The 20,661-nt window shown below is 54.7% G+C and overlaps 1 protein-coding gene across 3 annotated transcripts in view; it reads right to left on the reverse strand.

The window, feature by feature from the left end:
* PARVB (parvin beta) overlaps positions 1-20,661 on the reverse strand; it is a 115,127-nt gene that overhangs the window by 11,489 nt on the left and 82,977 nt on the right. For all 3 annotated transcript variants that reach the window (XM_043881389.1, XM_043881388.1, XM_043881390.1), the window contains exons 6-10: positions 19,271-19,386; positions 16,215-16,273; positions 13,040-13,059; positions 5,375-5,436; positions 2,321-2,389 (exon numbers count right to left, since the gene is read on the reverse strand). In XM_043881389.1, the coding sequence (XP_043737324.1) occupies positions 2,321-2,389; positions 5,375-5,436; positions 13,040-13,059; positions 16,215-16,273; positions 19,271-19,386 (326 nt within the window). The remainder of the gene's footprint in view (positions 1-2,320; positions 2,390-5,374; positions 5,437-13,039; positions 13,060-16,214; positions 16,274-19,270; positions 19,387-20,661) is intronic.

Below are 20,661 nucleotides of genomic sequence, written 5' to 3' on the forward strand. Positions count from 1 at the left end.
CAAACAGACATCAATGCAAATTTAAGTTCAGAACTCAGCCTCAGATGTGCGGCTGTTGATAGCGGCAGGCAGAGCCATCTGGGCAGTGACCATCACGGACAGCTGGTGAGGATGTGGGTTCTCACTGCCGCCGATGAGAGTTTCAGGCGGGCCAAGCTTCCGGGCCCTCCGTGTAACTACCGACCTTTGCTCTAACAACCCCGTTTGTAGGAGTTTATCCCGAGGAAGCAGATAAAGGCATAAACAGCTGTGTGCAAAGATACTGGTTGTACCGCTTTTTACCAGATCAGGAAACGTCCCATCACAAGGACTGGATTTAATGACACACAGAATAGGAGGCAGCTACTAAAGCGAAGAACACAGACAGGCCAGACAACACGAAAGGGATGTGACAGAAACCCACTCACTCACACAAAAAGATGCCCACACTATTAAGTAACACTTTGCAAAACAGCTGTTTTACAAAAAAAAAAAAAAAAATGACCCACAGCCATTTCAAAAAACACACTCATGCATACAAACCATCTAGAAAAATGCACACCCAACAGTTAGCTGAAGTTGGTTACCTCTGGAGAGAACGGTGAGGGAATTGGGGCGGGGGCAGACTAAAAGGATGGTTCCTTTTCAAATGAGTACACTTCTGGACTGTTAACACATCAAGCCGCAAATAATCAGAGGCTAAACGTGCAATATTAGTAAACTGCTAAAAAAAAAAAGTGTTCTTGCAAACAAAGCACAAATAAATATATACGTTAAAAAATGGACCATTCAGCTTTCAAACATAGAGCAAGCTGCCCGCGAGGAGCCATCCGTGTAGAGAAACGATCTGGAGTAAACCCCCAGCGCCGTTATCTCTGGGTGAGGGGATTACGGGTGATTTTTATTTGTTTTGGTTATCTGCATTTTCAGACATTTCTACAATGAACCTGAATTACTTTTTTAATTAGAAAAGCAAATGAGAAAAGTTAAAGAAAGAGGAAGGAATGAACGCAATCACCCAGGGGTTTAAGAAGGATCAGCTGCACATTAGAGAAACGGGCACCGAGAACGCGAAAGACGTCAAACTCAAGCACCCAGCTAATCCTGGGGAAATTATATTTTGCCTTTAATGCTTGCTGAGTGCTCAAAACATATTTTCACGCTGCAGCTTTCTCTCTGAGTGGGGGTGGGGAGGTATACTTTCTATACTTGCGGCAGGAGAAATATGTGGTGTGTATTCACTAGAGGGACGCCAGCCAGCATTTGCTGGCTAAGCACTCAGGGTAGATGGCCATGGACAGCAGAAGCAGAGGGCGCCAGGGACCTCCCTGGTGGTCCAGAGGTTAAGACTCCTCACTCCCACTGCAGGGGGCTCGGGTTCGATCCCTGGTAGGGGAAATAGATTCCACATGCTGCGCAGCCAAAAAAATTTTTAAAAATAAAAAAAAAAAGAAGCATAAGCAGAGGCAGCTACACTTTCTAGCCTGAGGGACCCACACACGCAGAAGCTCTTTGGTGGGGGTGCCGGCACCTTGGAGGGTGCTGTGGTTGAACTGCATCCCTGCACCAAAGAAGTCCCTGATGCTGGGAAAGATTGAGGGCAGGAGGTGAAGTGGGCAGCAGAGGACGAGATGGTTGGAGGGCATCACCGACTCAATGGACACGAGTTTGAGCAAGCTCCAGGAGCTGGTGATGGACAGGGAAGCCCGGCGCGCTACAGTCCATGGGGTCGCAGAGAGTCAGACACGACAACAATGACCAGAAAAGATGTGTTGGAATCCTGACCCCACCCCCCAGAACCTGTGTGTAAACTTACTTGGAAATAGGGTCTTGGTGGAAGTAAGGTCATTAGGGTGGGCCTTAATCCCACACGATTGTGTTTTTACCAAAAAGGGGGGGAAATTTGGATACAGATCCATGTGAAAGCCAAGATGGAGATGATACATCTGATGACTCAAGAAATGCCCAAAGTTACCAGCAAGCCACCAGAAGCTGGGGGAGGGGCCTGGCCCTGGCCACCTCCCTGCCCCCCTCCCCACCCCCTCCCAGAGGCTCAGAAGGAACAGCCCTGCAGACACCCTGATCTGGGATTTCTGGCTTCCAGAACTATGAGGTTATATGTGTTATTTAAGGGGTTTTGTTCCAGGAGCCCCGGGAATTAAGATAGAGGGTGTGGGAGAAGGTCCAGGGGGCTGGGGCTGGGACTATTTCGACTGCATCATGGACAGTCTGTTTGACGAACACAATGCTGTCTGCTTTGTTCACAAGGCCCACTGAGGGTAAGAGAGCTGGCTGAAAACCACTCCAGACAAAGGATCCTTCAGCCCAGAACATGGCTCACCTGGGTCTCTAGCTCCGTCACCTCCAGATTCAGCTTGTTCAGGTGCTTGTTCACAAACGTGATGAGAGACTGCAAGGCAAAGAGACACAGGAAACGTGAGCGTGAGATTCGGCTCCCACATCATGGGACGGGCGCGACAGGTGCCATCTCTGGCTTCGTGAGACGCTTCCGTAATCTCCCCTATTGGCTGGAACGAAAGGCCCGAGTCGAAAACGAAATGTTCTTACAATCCCCCTTGGTTTTAATGAGATAAAACCTAAATCTATCCCAGCGGGTAAAGAAACGCACAACTCTGTCCACCAGCCCATGTGCACATGTACCATATTTAACATCCCTGCAGAAGAGTCACCTGCGCCCTCGAGATGGATGTGACGGCTCCCACTCAGGGGGAGATAATTAAATGCTTCAACGTAGGCTAGATGTAGCCTTGAACTACAAAAGACTGAGACAGACAGGCTGCCTGGGGCCACCTCCGTCAGAGTTTCAGTAAATGAAGAGACCTCAGAGATTTGCTGCTGCTGCTGCTAAGTCGCTTCAGTCGTGTCTGACTCTGTGCGACCCCATAGATGGCAGCCCACCAGGCTCCCCCGTCCCTGGGATTCTCCAGGCAAGAACACTGGAATGGGTTGCCATTTTCTTCTCCAATGCATGAAAATGAAAAGTGAAAGTGAAGTCACTCAATCGTGTCCGACTCTTTGCGACCCCATGGACCGCAGCCTACCAGGCTCCTCCGGCCATGGGATTTTCCAGGCAAGAGTACTAGAGTGGGTTGCCACTGCCTTCTCCACCGAGATTTGCTGAGTCCTGGTATATACCTACACAGGGTCACTGGCTTCTTCTCTCTGGCAAAAGCTTAAAACTTGTCACTTGCAACTTTTCTCAGTAATCAAGCCCCACTTTAATGGAATCTCAGTATCAACCCCATCTCTCCCTACCCTGGACATGATGTCATTTCCTATTCATTTAACCCAACCATACTATGTGCCCAGCACTCTGCTTGGTGCTGGGGACACAAGACAGTAAGTAAGACAGAGCCCCACCCTGATGTCTGGGACACGATTTTCCATACACACACCCAGTGGAGGCAACAGGGAATCCAGAGATACAGCAAAGCTGATGAAATGTAAATGTCAGGGCCGGGTGGGAGGGTGTCAATGAGAAGCACGTGGATCCCTGGAAGATGAGGGGGCAGGGGAGGATCTGAGTTGGGGGGTAGGAGTGGGGGGAGTGGGTGGAGCAGCCACCCAGGTCGTGTACACCTGTGGGAGCCCTCCAGCGCCTTCCAGCGGGGGCTGGAGGTGGGTGGGATGGGAAAGAGGAGTTGGGCGTGACCTCGGAGGGACCTGGAGAGCTGGACAGGGCCCCCCTGCTTTTTTCCTAGGATTTGGGAGACACTAACACAACTTCCAGTGTGGGGGTGGGGAAGGGCCAGGCTGGAAGTCAGGGAAACCAAAGGATTCTTTCTTGGTCATTGCTGGGATCCCCACAACACGCCTTCTCAAAGAATGAATCGGATCTACTGCAAGTCAGGGCTTCCGTGGTGGCTCAGTGGTCAAGAATCCACCCGCCAGGGCAGGAGAGGGTGGTTTGATCCCTGGGTCGGGAAGATCCCCTGGAGAAGGAAATGGCAACCCACTCCAGTATTCTTGCCTGGAAAATCTCATGGACAGGAAAACCCCACAGCCTGCTGCAGGCGATGGGGTCGCAAAGAGTCAGACATGACTGAACTAGTGGACAACAACTTGTGCATGGATGTGAACGGGTTGTGAATCCATTCTTGGGAATGGATTCTAGGGGCCGGATGTGGCCGGGGTTGGGTTGGGAGTACTGCTCTGAGGGCCCAGAGTGTGTTGCTTATTATCCAAGGACATTAAGTAAGCTCGGCCCCAGAAGGCCCACTTCTGCAAAGTGCTTCAAGAACTAACAATCTCATCATCCCAGTCGGACCAACATTTTCCAAATGTGAGTTCCATGGGAATTTAATGTGTTCTATCCCAATATATTTAAATCAACAGATCTCACTACAGACAAACAAGCTTGGAAAAATGCACCCCTCCAAGCCCCCCTCTTAGTGAAGTGAAAGTCGCTCAGTCATGTCCAACTCTTTGAGACCCCATGAACTATCCAGTTCATGGAATTCTCCAGGCCAGAGTACTGGAGTGGGTAGCCTTTCCCTTCTCCAGGAGATCTTCCCAACCCAGGGATCAAACCCAGGGCTCCTGTATTGCAGGCAGATTCTTCCCAGCTGAGCCACCAGGGAAGCCCAAGCCCCCTCTTGGAGAACTGCAAAGCTTGTCAGCATATTACAGCCTCTGAGAAGTCCTGCATGAAGCAACCTGTGTGGGAAAACGATCCAAGATCGAGAGCTGTCTCCGCAGGGTCGAGGGCTCAGACTTTACAAGCTGAGATCCATCCCATCGCTGCCTTCCTGAGCATTCTGCAGGCGCTCAAATAACTTGATGCGTACTGAGTCTTGATTCGTCTTGGGGGAGAGAAAGCCATTGGCCTGGAAGCTCGCCATTCCCCAGCCCCAGACTCCAGAGCCTTGTTCGCGCGGCTTCTTCCATCGGAGACTGACCAGCAGGCTGCCTCCCCTTTGTGCTCCCAGCTGGGGAGACAGGCCAAATGGAGCTCAGAACGACTCCGCCAACAGCGCCTGCTTGTTTACCAGGCACGTCGTGGATGCAGCGTTGCGGTAACGAGGCCAGCACGAGCCAGCAGGCTGACGCGCTGAAAAACATTTCCACATTGAAAAAAAGCCTTGATTCGGAATGAACCGCTCCCCAACGCTGGCGGGGTAATTCACTCCACAGCAGTGGCGGGGCGGGTGGCCAGGAAGATACCCAGGAGCAGAGATGCTGAGTTTAAAAGGTGCTAATTTTATGCACCGCAGTTACGCTTTTGACTATAATTACACTTCAATCCATGTGGCAAACATTTCAGAGATTTCAAACATTTTCCCACCTCTTTCCCAGCACGAAGTTCATGCTGTAAAAAAAAAAAAAAAAAAAAAACACCCAGAGATGGAGGGAAACACCATGACCGAAAACTCACCTTCTTCACGACACTGAGCTTGTCGGGGGCGTGGTCAAAGAGCGTGTCGAAGGCGTCCCGCTCTGCAGAGACACGGAGAAGGGTTTAAGGAGACGCGGCTGCTGCTCTGATCATCCCTGCACATCCCCGGAACCAAGCAGCGTCTAATCCCCCGGCATGTTCCACCTGCCTGGGATCCTTCGCATTCCTGCCAGAGCCGAGACGCAGGTGCTGACGAGGAGTAAAATCAAGGGAAAGATGCTTTGAAGGGTCCCTTTAACTGAGTTTCTGCCTCTGAGCACAGAATACAGGGGAAGCACTCAGACATATCCTAGCGCCCATCCGTCATACTCTAATCTCTATTTTCCCCACACGCCTTATCTTGTTCAATACATCTGATGGATAAACCTGACCCCCTCCCCCGCTAGTCGTGGCTGCCCCCTCAAACAAGCCCTCACCTGGGGATGGTGGCTACAACTTCCTGTTGAATGGATCCCACTCCTGCACTCCCAACCCCTCCGATCCATTCTCCCTCAAAGGCCCAGTGAGCCCTTTAAAGTTTTGCTGTTCAATCGCTAAGCTGTGTCCAACTCTTTGAGACCCCATGGGCTGCAGCACGCCAGGCTTCCCACTTTAAAGTGTAAACTGGATCATTTCTTTCCCCCTCCCCACCCCTGCTTTCTTTCTATAAAGAAAGGGGAGTGCCGAAGAATTGATGCTTTTGAACTGCGGTGTTGGAGAAGACTCTTGAGAGGCCCCTTGGACTGCAAGGAGATCCAACCAGTCCATCCTAAAGGAAATCAGTCCTGAATATTCATTGGAAGGACTGATGCTGAAGCTGAAGCTCCAATACTTTGGCCACCTGATGCAAAGAGTTGACTCATTTGAAAAGACCGATGCTGGGAAAGATTGAAGGCAGAAGGAGAAGAGGATGACAGAGGATGAGATGGTTGGATGGCATCACCAACTCAATGGACATGAGTTTGAGCAAGCTCCGGGAGTCGGTGATGGACAGGGATGGATGGCGTGCTGCAGTCCATGGGGTCACAAAGAGCCGGACACGACTGAGCGACTGAACTGAACTGAACCCCACCCCTACAGGGACTAAAACTCCCCATCACTGTCTCATCACTCTTAGAATAAAGTCTCTCTCTCCCATGGGCCCATAGGGTCCACAAGTTCAGGATCACCCCCCAACACGCTCCCCGGAAACCTCACTCCACGCACCAGCACCTCCCTCCGTCACATGCCCACCACTGGGCCTCTGCACCTGTTCCTCATCAGCCTCACCTCCTTGAGGTCGTCTGGGGGGCCTTCTATGACCACCTGTCTCTAAAAGAGCACCCCACTTCTGCTCTCTGTCCTCTCACCCTGGTGCAACGTTCATAGCAATTACCCACGGCTGTCAGTAAAGAATCTGCCTGCAAGGCAAGAGACACTGGTTCGATCCCTGGGTCGGGAAGATTCCCTAGAGGAGGAGATGGCAACCCACTCCAGTATTCTTGCCTGTAGAATCCCATGGACAGAGGAGCCTGGCGGGCTATATAGTCCACGGGGTCGCAAGACTCGGACACAACTGAGCGACTAGCCCACCACCATCTCTCTGCAAGCACGTTCTGTTTTTACTTCTCTGCTGGACTGTCTGCTCCCTGCAGCCCAGGACTGCTGGCTCACTTCTTCGCTGCACCATCACTGGCTCCAGAACCATGAAGGGTCCACAGCTGGTGCTCAGAACAAAAAGAGCCAGGAAATCCTGCTCAGAACGCCTCGCGAGCTGCTCTTCCCGGGGTGTCCGCCTCTGTGGGAAGACCCACAGGGCCAGAAGGGGCCCATCCCGCTGCGTCCCAGGGACCCCAACCCACTCTTCCTGCCTGTCACTTGTGGGCCCAACCATGCCTTCCAAATTAACACAGAATCAGCCCCTTCTCTTTCAGTTGCGAGGCCACCAGAGGCCAGGGCGATGTGGCCATCAGTGGACTAGACAGGAGCAGGGCTGTCTGGGGCCGGGGCCTGCTTCCAGCCTGAGGCTGCCGTGGCGGGTCACACAGGGGCAGACAGAGCCCCTGGGCCGCCTGGAGCCCAGGCAGCGGGGCGGAGGTCTCAGGGTGGGACCCAGGGCTGTGGGGGAGTTGCTGCCAGGACAGAGGGGGTGGGCCATCCTGGAGGCCCTGGGGCCCCCCTTCTGTCCTCAAGGGTCCCCAGCCCCCCAAGGTGCCTGGGGGTGGCCAGTGCTCAGAGAACCTCAACCAGCAGAGAGGCCCTGTTTCTGGGTCTCTATCCAAGCTGGGACTGGGACTCAAACCCCCGGCGTGGAGTCTGGGGAAGGGCTGGGGTAGGAAGAGCCTCTCCATCTGTCTGGAGGGGACTGGGACCCAGAGCTAGAGATGACCCAGCGCCTGCTTCAGGACCACACCGACAGAGAGGGGAGAAACGAGAAGAAGGCAGGTCATGACCGAGGAGCCAGAGCCTGCGCCTTTCCTGGGGGAAGCGTCCCAGCTACTCCCCCGGGGCTGCCCCCAAAGGCAGGCGCTCAGCATCCACCGGCCAGGGCTCCCAAAGGCAGCTGGCCCAGCCCAGGTAGCCTCCCCACTGGCCTTGGGGGCAGGCAGCAGGAAGGAAGGTGAGAGGCAAAGAGGAAGGTGTGTATGCACAGTGTGTGTGCGTGTGTGGTGTGTACACACATGTGTGCACAGGGGTGGGGAGTGCATCTGCGGAGGGGCACCCCGCTTTTTTCACCTAAAGGCCAACAGCAACCCAAAGGCCCGACCCCGCAGGTTTCCCTCCCCCCAGCTTTTCTACCGCGGCAGCTGTAAATTATTTTTATAATCATCTAAGTCTGATTATACTCAACAAGGCAGTCTGCTAAGAGGGAGGAGAAAAAAAAAAGCTAAATCTTCACAAAGCAAAACACAAACTTTAAATGCAGCTTTTAAGAAAACCCCCAGGAGCAGAACAGCCTTGACGTCAGCCGGGTATATTTAGCCGAGCCACCGCTGGGCCGGCAGAGGCAGGACGGCAGGGGGGCCATCGCGGGGCCTGGAGGCCGGAGCCCCCACGCCCGCTCACCTGCACCTGGGCAGGCAGATGGCGTCACGGCCGAGGCCTGGGGAATGACAACTAATCTGGCTGAGAGCCTGGGGCACATGACTTAGGCAAAGCATCTCCCTCCATAAGGTGGGGGTGAAAATAGACCCCAGCTCACCACCAGTGTGAAGGATTAAGCGAGGTAAAGAATCAAGGGCTTCCCAAGTGGCGCTGGTGGTAAAGAACCCAAATGCATGTGCAGGAGACATTAGAGACATGGGTTCGATCCCTGGGTCAGGAAGAGCCCCTGGAGGAGGGCAAGGCAGCCCACTCCAGTGTTCTTGCTTGGAGAATCCCATGGACAGAGGACCCTGGCGGGGGGCTATAGTGCATAGAGTCACAAAGAGACGGACATGACTGCAGAGACTTAGCACCCAGCACACACAGGGAAACGTTCTCCCCTGGTGGCTCAGACGGTAAAGCGTCTGCCTACAGTGAGGGTAGACCCAGGTTCAATCCCTGGGTAGGGAAGATCTCCTGGAGAAGGAAATGGCAACCCACTCCAGGATTCTTGCCTGGAAGACCCTCACGGATGGAGGAACCTGGTAGGCTACGGTCCTCAGGGTCACAAAGAGTCTGACAGGACTGAGCGACTTCATTTTCACTTTCACGCACAGGGTATAAAGGGAGAAGCAAGTGTGTCCCTGATGTCCTCTCGTCCTGACCCCACCCTGACCTCCCTGTAGGTTCTGGGGACAGTCACAGGGATGAATGAACATGGGGCAGCCCCGCCCCCGGGAAGGGCACAGGCAGTCCAAGAATGGGTACCAATAAAGCCAGAAAGATGCAGGGAGCGACCGCATCAGCCAGGGCCCCAGTGTCCACCCAGGTTCAACTTCTGATGATGCTCAGCTTACTCCAGACGAAGTAAGCTCTGTCTGAGTCTACATTTTTGAAATCGGAAGGTCTGTCCAAAAGTCCAGAATTTCTGGCTTCTCTTGAAGAAACAAGAGCTGAGGAAACAGTGAACCTCCATCCGCCCTCTCCAACTCCCAGCATGGACAAGCCGCCCGTGGGAGTGGGGGCGCAGACTCCCCTGTTCGCCCCCAGGCACCAACAGTCCCCACCGCACACAGCACAGAGGTGGGGGCGGAGGCAGCCCTTCATCATTCAGTATTCTCGACACTTCCCTCTTTCGTGTGATCCGCCTGGCCCCTGGGACCCCCCAGCTTGGGGACGTGGACACAGGCCTGGGGTCAGAGGAGCCCCGATGTTTGAGCCGGGGCTCGCTGGGACAAGAAGAGGAGGGTGTTCTGGGCAGATGGAACAGAAACCCAAGAGTGGGTTCCAGACGGTGTGGCCTTGGTGGGGGTGGGGAGGCTAAGAGGGATGGGTCCCTTGGGGGTGAAAGGAGTGGTGGCGGGTGGAGACCAGGAATGGCGTGATCCAGCTGCAGCATCAGGAGCAACAGGGAGCTGCGAAGGGGAGAGACCAGGGGCTGCAGGGAGTCCTGGAAGAAAAGGAAGACAGCTTCTCCACCCTTCTCTCCAACTTCCTGAAGCCCAGGAGGGGGAGGGGCGCCTGCGGAGGAGAGGCAGCCAGCACGCCCGTTACCATGGAGATCCGGCTGCAGCTCCCCAGCTCCCCTGGGGAGAGAAGGGCCTCCCATCCACCCCAGCCAGGACAGCAGAGCCTGAAGGAGGTGGTGGGGGGGGGTCCCAGGGGAGGTGCAGAGAGCCCTCCCACCCCCCACCTCACTCAGAGTGCCAAGGTGAGAAACAGGCTGAGAACTGGGCTCCCTGTGAAGCCTGCACCACCCCCGCGCCCCGTCCCAGGGCAGACATGAGCCACGGAGGGTCTGCCTGGTGTGTTGCGGTGCTCCTGGAACGCGTGTGGTCCAGGGCTGGGGATGCACGTGGGGGACACACGCCCCAGCCCACAGGAGGCTTACAGCTCAAGGCACGTGTGCGTGCTCAGTCGTGTCCCACTCTTTGTGACCCCCATGGACCAGAGCCTGCCAGGCTCCTCTGTCCATGCGATTCTCCAGGCCAGAATCCTGGAGTGGGTTGCCATTTCCTCTCCCAGGGGAGCCTCCCGACCCAGGGATCGAACCTGCATCTCCAACATCAGCAGGCGGATCCTTTACCACTGGGCCAACCGGGAAGTCCATGACTCAAGGAGCCATGTGCCAAAGGCAAGAGGGCAGAGCCAAGCGGGGGTCCCTGATTGTCCAGGTGCCCCCAAAGTGTTCCCAGCAAGCAAAGAGGTGAGTGAAGAGATAATGGAGGGGCGAGGGGGCCAGAGGACAGGCGGTGATTCGGGCAGGGGCATCAAGGAGGGCCTCCCTGGAGGAGGTGAGCCATGGGTAATCTGGAGGGGGAGCATTTCAGGTTGAGGGTACTGTGCGTATAAGAGCTGGAAGGGGGAGTGCGGGGTGGGGGGCTGCTGAAGGTGCACAGGGGGGCCAGGAGGCCAGAGCAGAGAAGAGGGGGTGTCCAAAGGGTGATCTAAGGGGGCCTGGGAAGCCCCTGCAAGGGCTGCAAGGCTTTAGCTTTTGGCAAGCTGGGAGTGAGCAGAGGGAGGGGTTAAGGCGTGCAGAGGAGCCAACTAGAGGGGCCAGTGGGGGGAGGTGATGGGGTCTTGGGGCCGCGGGGTCCGAGCGCTCCCGCAGGAGACGGGCTGGCAGAAGCTGCCACGCGTCAGGGTAACCAGGAGACCCAGGGACCTGCATCAGCAGGAGCAGAGCTGGGGGCGGGCGAGTCGCCTGTCACCCACTAATGGCCTGTTTGTATCTCAGGAGCACGGGCGGCCCCGGACGTAACGAGGGCGACGACTCCAGGCTCTTCAGCCTCTTGGGTGCCCGCCCCCCACCACGCTCAGCCATCCCCGGGGGCTCTCAGCCGCCATCCAGTCCACCAGACCCCCAAGCGCCCCTCATCAGGGCTGCCAGGGCCTTTCTGGCTGAGCGTCTAGCCCCTTCTAGCATGGGAGGCTGCACAAGGACCCCAGCGGAACTGATTCCCCCCGAAGCCCCCCAGCTAGTCCAGTCCCACTAGTCCTGTCCCCCGCACGGAAGTGGAAACGCACAGGAAGCCAAGGCAATGCTTAAAGATGCTCGGAGGGTCCCACCTGGGTCACCTCTGTCCTCGACAATCCCACCGGCTCTGATCCCCTCCTGCCGAAGGGACAGGGAGCAGACAGCAGGGTGCCCTGCGCCCACCCCTCCGCACGCCCAGGGCAGGGCCAGGCGCCCCCACACCGGCCCTGGAGCTGCACGCCCCAGCCTATTCTGCAGCCTCAGCAACTGAACACAGGAGGATTCCTTTTCACTCCCTTTTTATTTAATGTTTTTTAATAATAAAGACATTAAAAAGAACTCCACTGCTACTTAAAAAAAAAGTTAAGACTGCATTTCCCCAGCACAGCTCAAGGACTACTTAAGGACACTTAAGGACATATAATTGCTGCATTTTCTCTGGTTCAAGACCTCTGGGAACTGAAGAGCCGCTCGTCCTCTTTGTGCCCAAGTGGCAGGGGTGTCTCTGGTCCCCATAATCACTGTGAGGCCACAGAGGCCAAGCTCGGGGTGCCCCCAAGGTGCACCCCTCACCCCAAGGCCCCCACCCGCAGCTAGGGACCGGCTCCGGTGGCCGGCTCACAAGGCATGCAGGAAACTTCTATTTGGTCTCTATTTTCCTCCTAACATCTATGCTCCCCTCTCTGCTCTCTGGAGAACATGGCATTTGGGGAGTGCTGAGGGCTTCTTGATTTGAAATATCACCAAAGCGGGGAGCCTGACTCCAGCTGCCTCTGGCTGTGACTAAGAGCTGGGGGCTTCCCCTCCCGGAGGGCTGAAATGCTGCCATGAGCTGCCCTTGCACCTGCCACCCTTCCCCGAGATGAAGATGGGATGGTGGGGCTCTCAGGGGGCAGGGGACAGCTCTGTGGGAACAGCCACTGAAAACCAACAGAGGAAGAGCCCTGGGCCAAGCAGAGCGAACGTCTGTTATCTCACAAAATCCACCAGCAACCCCGAGGACCCATTTCACAGATGGGGAGCAGCGAGGTGAAGGAGGAGGCCAAAGGTCACCCAGCTGGGACCAGAGTCAAGGCTGCCTGACTCTAAGGTCTGCTAAGCCGGAGATTTTAAGGTGGAAAGCTACGTATGAAAGTACATCCCAGGACTTCCCTGGCAGTCCAGTGGCCAAGACTCTGCGCTCCTGACGCGGGGGTCTCCGATTCCATCCCTGGTCAGAGACCTAGGTCCTGCATGCTGCAACTAAGAGCTCAAATGCCGCAACTAAAGATTCCGCGGGCCGCAACTGAGATCCGGTGCAGCCCAGTAAATTAAATAAATGATCCGTTCGGTAAAAAGTACATCCCATAAGGAACCTCTGAACCTCCGGCTAGCTAATGATGCTCTGTATTCACAGGGACATCCGCCCTCCCCCTTCTCCTGGTTCACCCCCACCCACCACATTTCTCTAACCCCCCGCCCAACCTCCCGACAGCTGAGAAGCAAACCACACGCCAAAACCCACCCTGGGCCCTGCGGCCTCTGAGAGACCGTGTGAACCCTGGGGGTTCCTGGGGTGGCCCCACAGTGCCCGGCGACCTCAGACGCCCCACGCCCTCCCCAACCGCTTCCCCCAAGTTACTTACCAAAGCGCCCCATCATCATCCTGCAAACAAGAGCAGAGAGAAGCGTCAGACGGTCCTCAGAGCTGAGTGAGCCGTGAGGCGGAGGGTGGTGGGGGTGCCCTGCAGGCCCCCAGCTGGCCAGTCGAAGTTATAAAAATGTAAGTCCCACTTGGATAAGTTCTCTCCCGCTCTAATTACAAGCAGGAGGTGCTCATGTGGATTCTAAATGTTTGCACAAGACGGGCAGCAAATAGACATCTCTAAGCCATCCTTTTAATGCCATTTGGGGGGGTGGGGGGTAGCGGGCATTTAATCAAGGGAGTAGTTAACACGGAGAACAATTCAACAGAAAACAGGTCTTCTGGCACCTTGAGCTTAAACTTTAAAATAAAACGATTACAATCCATCAGGTGCTTGGTCGTGTCTGACTCTTGTGACCCCATGGACTGTAGCCCACCAGGTTCCTCTGTCCATGGGATTCTCCAGGCAAGAACACTGGAGTGGGTTGCCATTTCCTTCTCCAGGGGATCTTCCTGACAGTGGGATCGAACCCACGTCTTCTGCACTGTGGGCAGATTCTTTACCACTTGAACCATCAGGGAAGCCTTGAGTTTAATCTTTAAAATAGAAGGGTGCAGACTCTACCCAGAGGTCACATTCTGGGGAGTGAGGACAACACGTTTCCAGGGAAGCGGGAAACTAAAGGTCCTGGAGAAACACAGGCTGGGCCCTGACTCAGGGTGAGAGCTGAAGCCACGAAGGATGGGTGGCTGGGTCCTCCCGGAGGATCTGAGAGCACAAACGCACAGGTGGTTTCTGTGCACCAGCTTCCTGAGAGGCAACGAGACCTCGGCTTCACCCCCAAACCCCTCTAGACTCAAGTCCTTTCCACTTTATTTAACAAGTAGTCTCTAGAGCACCTACTATGCACAGACCATAGAGATATGGAAATAAACACCCCGTGGCCCTGCCGCAGGACCCCTGATGGTGAGAGAGACTCCTAAGCCCACATTTCTACACAGCCCACACACACCAGAAATGAGACATACAGGAGATGCTACGGGAAGTAAAAGGAAGCCAGCCACTCCTGCTTGGCAAACAGGGAGGGTTTCCTGGAGGAGGTGACCCATAGGACAGAGAAACCTGGAGGAGGCTGGGCAGCCTCTGCTGGAAGCCTCTCTCTACCTTGACTTCGGGGCACCCCTCCCCCCCTCCCCCCACCACACTGCCTGAAATTCCCTGAGGGCCACACTGTACTTCCCACAAGGCCCCTGGGCTGGATTTCACATTTCTACGGACACGATCTTTCTTGCCAGCGAGACCGCCACCCCTGGAGGAGTGAAACCGCATCCTCTTAGCCTCTGGGCACCCAGGACCGCAGGCCCTGTGGGTGCTGGTGACCGGTGTCAATCGTTGGGGCCACTCTCCCAGGGGCCGGCTCTGGAGACAAAGCTCCCACTGCCCCCTGCTGCCCTTTCAGGGATCCCTCACCCACTTCGAGACCAGGGAAGATGGACACAGCATCTTCCCATCACTGCAGGCAAGTAAAAGTTAAGGATTTTGAAAGAGGAAATGGGGGAGAGGTGTTTAGACTGATCGGGAGGACCCATGGTCCTCAATGATTCATCCATCTATCTTAGCTCCGTCAGAGGGAGGGCGCCCCCCATCATCAATAGGCCTGGCTGCTCCCGACCCCTTCAATGGGCCATCTGCCTCCTGCCCTCCCATCCAGGGGGACCAGGGACTCGCTGTGACCCACAGAAGACAAGGACACAGCATGCAGGGGGCCAGAGGCCTGCAGCTGCCCTGTCACGCCCCGGGGACCCTGAGGACCTCCGGGAGGAAGCCGGCTCCATGAAAGTGAAGGCCACGGGGAGGGACAGAGGCCTCCACCGGCCAGCGCCAGCCACCAAACTGTCAGCAAACAAAGTGACCGTTTATTTAAGCCCCGAGGTTTGGGGTGGTTATTTACACAACGATGGATAACCAAGACGCTAGCCCGCTCCTGACTACCCACCCCCCAAGCTGCCCTTCTCCTGCTCCCGAAGGGGCCGAGCTGGCTGCTTGAGACCCCTCCCCAGGCCAGGCTCAGCACAGCGTCCCCGTCCCCCCTCCCCTCCCGGGGAACATGAACAGCTGTGCACACATGTCAGGAAACACCCGTCTCTCCCGTCCACCTGACAGCTCCCACACGGGGAGTGGCTTCCTGTGTTGGCCTGATTTCTGAAAGACCATCCATGAATTCATGGCACAGTAATTAATCACTCCCTGAACTGAGCAGGTGGGTGAGCTGAGATGATCAATTTTTAATGTCCTGTTTCATCGGAAACAGCTTTAGTAGGGAGGCACAGAGGCAGTGCATTTTAAAGGTTCTTCATAGGGTGTCTTAAGGCCTCTTACAAACCACACGCAAAATAGATCCATTTGATTTGCTATTTTCAATAGATTTTAAGCTTTTCAGACTTCTTAAAAACTGCCCTCCAGCCTTCTCGAAAAGGCCAGAGATGGCTCAGGACTTTCTCAAAGGAAGTTCTAGTTTAGATGCGTGACTCCCTCCCTCCGATGGAGCTAAGATAGATGGATGAATCAATCAGGACCACGGGTCCCTGGACCAGTCTAAACACCTCTGTCCCATTCCCTCTCTCAACATTCTTAAAGTTCACCTTCCAAAATAAGGAATAACAGTCCACATCTTTGGAGAATAACTTACTTCAAAACATTAAAAAATTTGGACGTCATTAGCATGCCTAACTACAAGGAAGTTCACTGTTACAAATTTCCCCTCATTCTTACAAGAGATTTTGAATGTGATCAATTATATTTTTCTTTATTATTCCCTGTCTCATTCCAGAAAAGATTTACAGCAGCGTAAAGAAGTTTTAATTCATATGCCACAGGTATTGACTCATTTTTCTATTTAGGGAGAAAATAAAAGATATGGGATTTCTCATTTAAACACCAAACCAAACTGCTGTGTTGCCCTTCTTTGACAAGACAAACAAACACACAAAAAAGAAAGCAAAGAACAAAAATCAAAACCAAAAACACTTTGAAGAAAGTGCACGAAAGATGGAAAGCTAGGGTGGACACTTGGAGAAAATTCCATCCCAGGGTCAAGGGTCACATAGAGGAAAATGGCCTCTACATGTCTGAGGGTCCCCAGCTGGAGCGGGGCCTGGGTGCGGGGTCCACTTACTCGGTGGTCGTCGTCAGCTCCTCGGTTACGTGGCTGGAGTGCAGCAGGCCTTCCCGTTTCTGAAAACCCCAAAATGGACAAGCAGATCAACATGCGGGGGGGCAGGCAGAGCAGGAGGACATCCCTGGCGGGGTGGCCACAGGGGTGGCCCTTTGGTGGCTGGAACCTGCTCCTCATTACCCTCCCCAAACCCTCTGCTCTCCACACTGTTCTTAATGCAGCTGCGGGGGTCTCAGGAGAGTCACCCCAGCTCCCAAAGGACGCCCTGCAGCTGGGGAGGCAGGCAGCATGAAGGAATATGCATGACATGAGGGAGGCACCAGATTAAATAACACATGTGCACTGGGCTGAACAGGGTCGCCCAGGAGCCGTGTCCATTCAGAGCCTCCGAGTGTCACCTCATTTGGAAACAGGGTCTCCGCAGATGTAATGAGTTAAGATGAGACCGTGACGGACTAGGGTGAGTCCTGGCTGAAGACTGGAGTTCTTATGAGAAGAGAAGAGAGAGACCCAGAGGGAAGAGGCCACGTGAGGCGGAGGCAGAGACCGGAGGCGCGTGTCCACACGCCAAGGAAAGCCAAGGGCACCAGCAGGTGCTGGAAAAGGGAAGGAAGGGACCCTCCTTCGCAGGGACCCAGTCGGCGCCCTGATCTGGACTTCAGGCCTCTGTTATGTGAGAGAACAAATGTCTGCTTTTTTCAGCCACTGCTTGGAGGGATTTTGTTCCAGCAGCCCCAAGACACGAGCATGGTGTGTGATACACCTGTCCTGGAGCCTGGCAGGTGCAGAGAGGCGACGATGGTGGTGGAGGGGGAGCCCGTGCGTCCCCTCCTCAGGGGAGAGCTCAGAAGTCTAACCCAACCCCACTGTGAGCTCCTACTTGAACCCCTCCGTGGACAGGGAGCTCGCTTCCTGCTAGACACTTCTCGAGATCCAAGCTCCACGGGCTTTCCTGAGCTCGGCCTCCAGGGAACTCTCACCACTGGATCTAGTGAACGGGGAGTAACCAGCATTGGGCAGCTGTCAGCTTTCCCAAGGCTTCACCCTGGCTGATTCTCAGGAGCGCCCATGGGCGCTGGGGGCGGGGGTGTGTGACTCAGAGACATGTTATCCACTTACTCACACATCAAAGGTGCATCATGCTCTCACTGGACTCTGGACCCAGAGCTGAGTATAAGTCAGACAGACTGAATATGTTGAAGTCTATAGTAGAGACTCTTGAGAACCCCTTGGACTGCAAGGAGATCCAACCAGTCAATCCTAAAGGAAATCAGTCCTGACTATTCTGATGGACTGGTGCTGAAGCTGAAGCTCCAATACTTTGGCCACCTGATGCGAAGAGCTGACTCATTGGAAAAGAGCCTCATGCTGGAAAAGATTGAAGGCGGGAGGAGAAGGGGACGACAGAGGATGAGATGATTGGATGGCATCACCGACTCGATGGATGAAAGTTCAAGCAATACAGGATATAGTGAAGGGAAGCATGGCGTGCTGCAGTCTATGGGGTTGGGAAGAGTTGGACAGGACTCAGCAACTAAACAATAACAACACAGTAGAATCTCAATTTTACGGGGAAAGCGCTGCAGCTCAGGAAAACAAAGTGACCTTCCAAGGCCACGTTGCCAGGTGCAAACGCAGCCTTCCCTCACTCCTTCCCTCCACGAACTGCCACGCTTCTCGCATCTCCCCATATCGACTGGATAATCAGACACGCAGGGAACAGGCCAGGGGCAGCTCTAAGGCCTGAGGCTGGCCAGTCCCCAGGGCCTCCCCTCCTGCTTCATTTCTCTCTGGCCGTGGCCCACAGAATCCTCCCGTGACCTTGGTCAAGGAAGAAAGTGCCAGTGAGTGCCTGCCTGGGCCAGTAAAACATTCTGCAAACCCCAAAGATTTTCTTGGACCGAAGCGCGGGCCTGAAAGGAAATATCCTGGTTACTGAGCTGCAGAGAGTTCGTGGAGCCCGGAGTCTGACGTACATGGGCTTGGGAACCACGTTCTCATGTGTCCTTGGGAAGCCTTTCCCGGCCGACCGCCCCAGAAGAGCATCCAAGATGAGGGCAACAGGCACAGTCCCCTGTCCATCACCACCTCTGACCGCAAACGTTCCCCTTTGGGAAGCAGATGTGGCAGAACAGCAGGTAAGCCTCGCCTGGGGCCCCAAGGGGCATTCTTGCCCATCAGGTCTGGGCCAGGCTGTGGGGGTGATGGAGGGGTCAGATGGCTTCGAAAAACACAGGATCAGCCAGAGCCTTGCAGATCACAGAGACTGTGGGACTGATAAGTTTAAAAACCAGAAGGGAGTGTGGCGCTGGACATCTCCACGAGAGATATCAGGTCCCAAGTATAACCTCAGTGCTCTGGCAGAAGCAGCCTACCCTTGAAGACCCCAGCCTGCTCTCTTCCTCCAGTGTCCCCCACATCAGGGCGACGGCCCAGGACACAGTAGGTGCTTAATACATGTTTGCTGGACAAGACTGCACACGCAAACCCAAGGCAGGGTCTATGCCCTTAAATTCAGAGGAAACCGACATGGAAGGTCCAACTCCAATCAGGCACACCCTGGCGCCCCATTACATTTTTTCAAATGAAGCAAGTGAAATGACCCTCAAAAAGAGATGATGGGGGATGATGGATGTAATTGGCAGTGAACGCAAGAGGCTTTGATTGGGGTACGAGAGTATCTATTTCATTCCTCTGGTCTCAGCCCTCTCCACTGAGTAATAAGCTCATTCAAGAGGCCTGAATTCCAGCTACTTGGCTTTGCACAGAAATGAATGCTCTTTTCAAAAATGTGGAAATTAAACCTCCATGCACTCAAGCCTTTGAATCTGCCTCTCTTGAAATCAATGCCATTGTTCCTGCTCCATCATTTACCTTGAAGCCAGGGCAAGGCATGCATTTTGTCAAGAGGAAAAAAAAAAAAAAAATAGAAGGTAGCCTCTTAAGGGAAAAAGAACAAAAAGCAGGCAAACCAGAAGAGGAATGAGAAGGAGTGAGTCTCGGAGCCTCTGAGGAGGAGCCGCGAGCAAGCGGACCGCAAAGCTGACAATACTCACCCGCACGACCACCACTTGCACGGAGACGTGTTCCGGGAGGTGAATCGGGGCCCGGAAGTGCATGGCCAAGGCCACGAGGAGGTGGAGGATAGCCACTAGATTCTTCCCGTGGATCGCTGGCCGGGGAGGCAAGAAGCGAACTGTTTTAGATCATAAGACAGGAACCCCAAGCCCACGTCCCAAAGCCAGTGAAACCAACCCCAAAGGGCCTGCTACAGAGCACAGGGAACTACACTCAGTATTTTGCAATAACCTCTAAGGAAAAAAGGAGGCTTCCCTGATGGCTCAGTGGGTAAAGAATCCGCTTGCAATGCAGGAGACTCAAGAGACGAGAGTCCGATTCCTGGGTCGGGAAGATCCCCTGGAGGAGGGTATGGCAACCCACTCCACTATTCTGGCCTGGAGAATCCCATGGACAGAGAGGCCTGGGGAGGGGGCTACAGTTCATGGGGAGGCAAAGAGTCGCACACGCCTGGAGTAACAGAGCCCGATAAGAAAAAAGAATCTGAAAAAATGTGTACGTGTAACTGAATCACTCTGCCGAACACCTGAAACGAACGCAACACTGGAAATCAACTATACTTCAATTTTTAAAAAGGAAAAGGGGAGAGAAGGCAATGAAGATGCTGAATGCAAATGAGAGCTCAGGAAAACCACGGGCGGAACCACAGGCCACGGAAACATGGAGAGAGCTGAGAAGCAGCCTGTGTGAGTTTGGTTCATGCAGTTCTGGCTTCTCATTTTTTTCTTTCCTGTTGGCCTCAGGTGACTTATACAACTGCGTTCAAAGGCATGCTGTTCGTAGAAGGAGTGACCGGGTGGTGGGGAAGGGGAGAGCATGAGCAGGAACGTACAGTGGGCACAGGAGACGGGAGAGGCTCCGGGAAAACAGGTCACCTGGCCGTGAACCCACCCACAGCCATGCGCATTCTTATCTGGGCACTTAACGGTCCTTCCTCTGTGCCACCGAGCGTCTCCAACAGGGAACGCCAAGCAGCGCGAACAGACCTTGGGAGTGTTGTACGTTGACTCCCATCCTGCCTGGGGCCCTGGCTGCCAACCCAGCCCCACCAGCTCTTCTGCAGGATGTGGGCCAAGGCGTGGTTATCACCCGCCCTGTGCCAGGCTTCACTGATTCCCTCCCCCCGCCTCACAACCCAGGAGGCAGGTCTGTCCTGGGTCTCCATGCCAAGAAGCCAGAGGAATCGGACGGCAGTCTTGGTCTCACCCAAGCGCAGGGACCCCAGGGCGCCCTGGCTGCCCCGCCCTGGGGGTGAGGCTGGGCGGTGGGCAGCTGGGTCAAGCCCTTTCCAGCCTCTCATGGTCAATGCTCCACTTCTCCGGGTTTATGCTCCGGCCCGAAATACTATGATGCACGTGTTCTTAAAGCC

Source organism: Cervus elaphus, chromosome 22 (genome assembly GCF_910594005.1).
Source record: "Cervus elaphus chromosome 22, mCerEla1.1, whole genome shotgun sequence".
Taxonomy (NCBI): domain Eukaryota; kingdom Metazoa; phylum Chordata; class Mammalia; order Artiodactyla; family Cervidae; genus Cervus; species Cervus elaphus.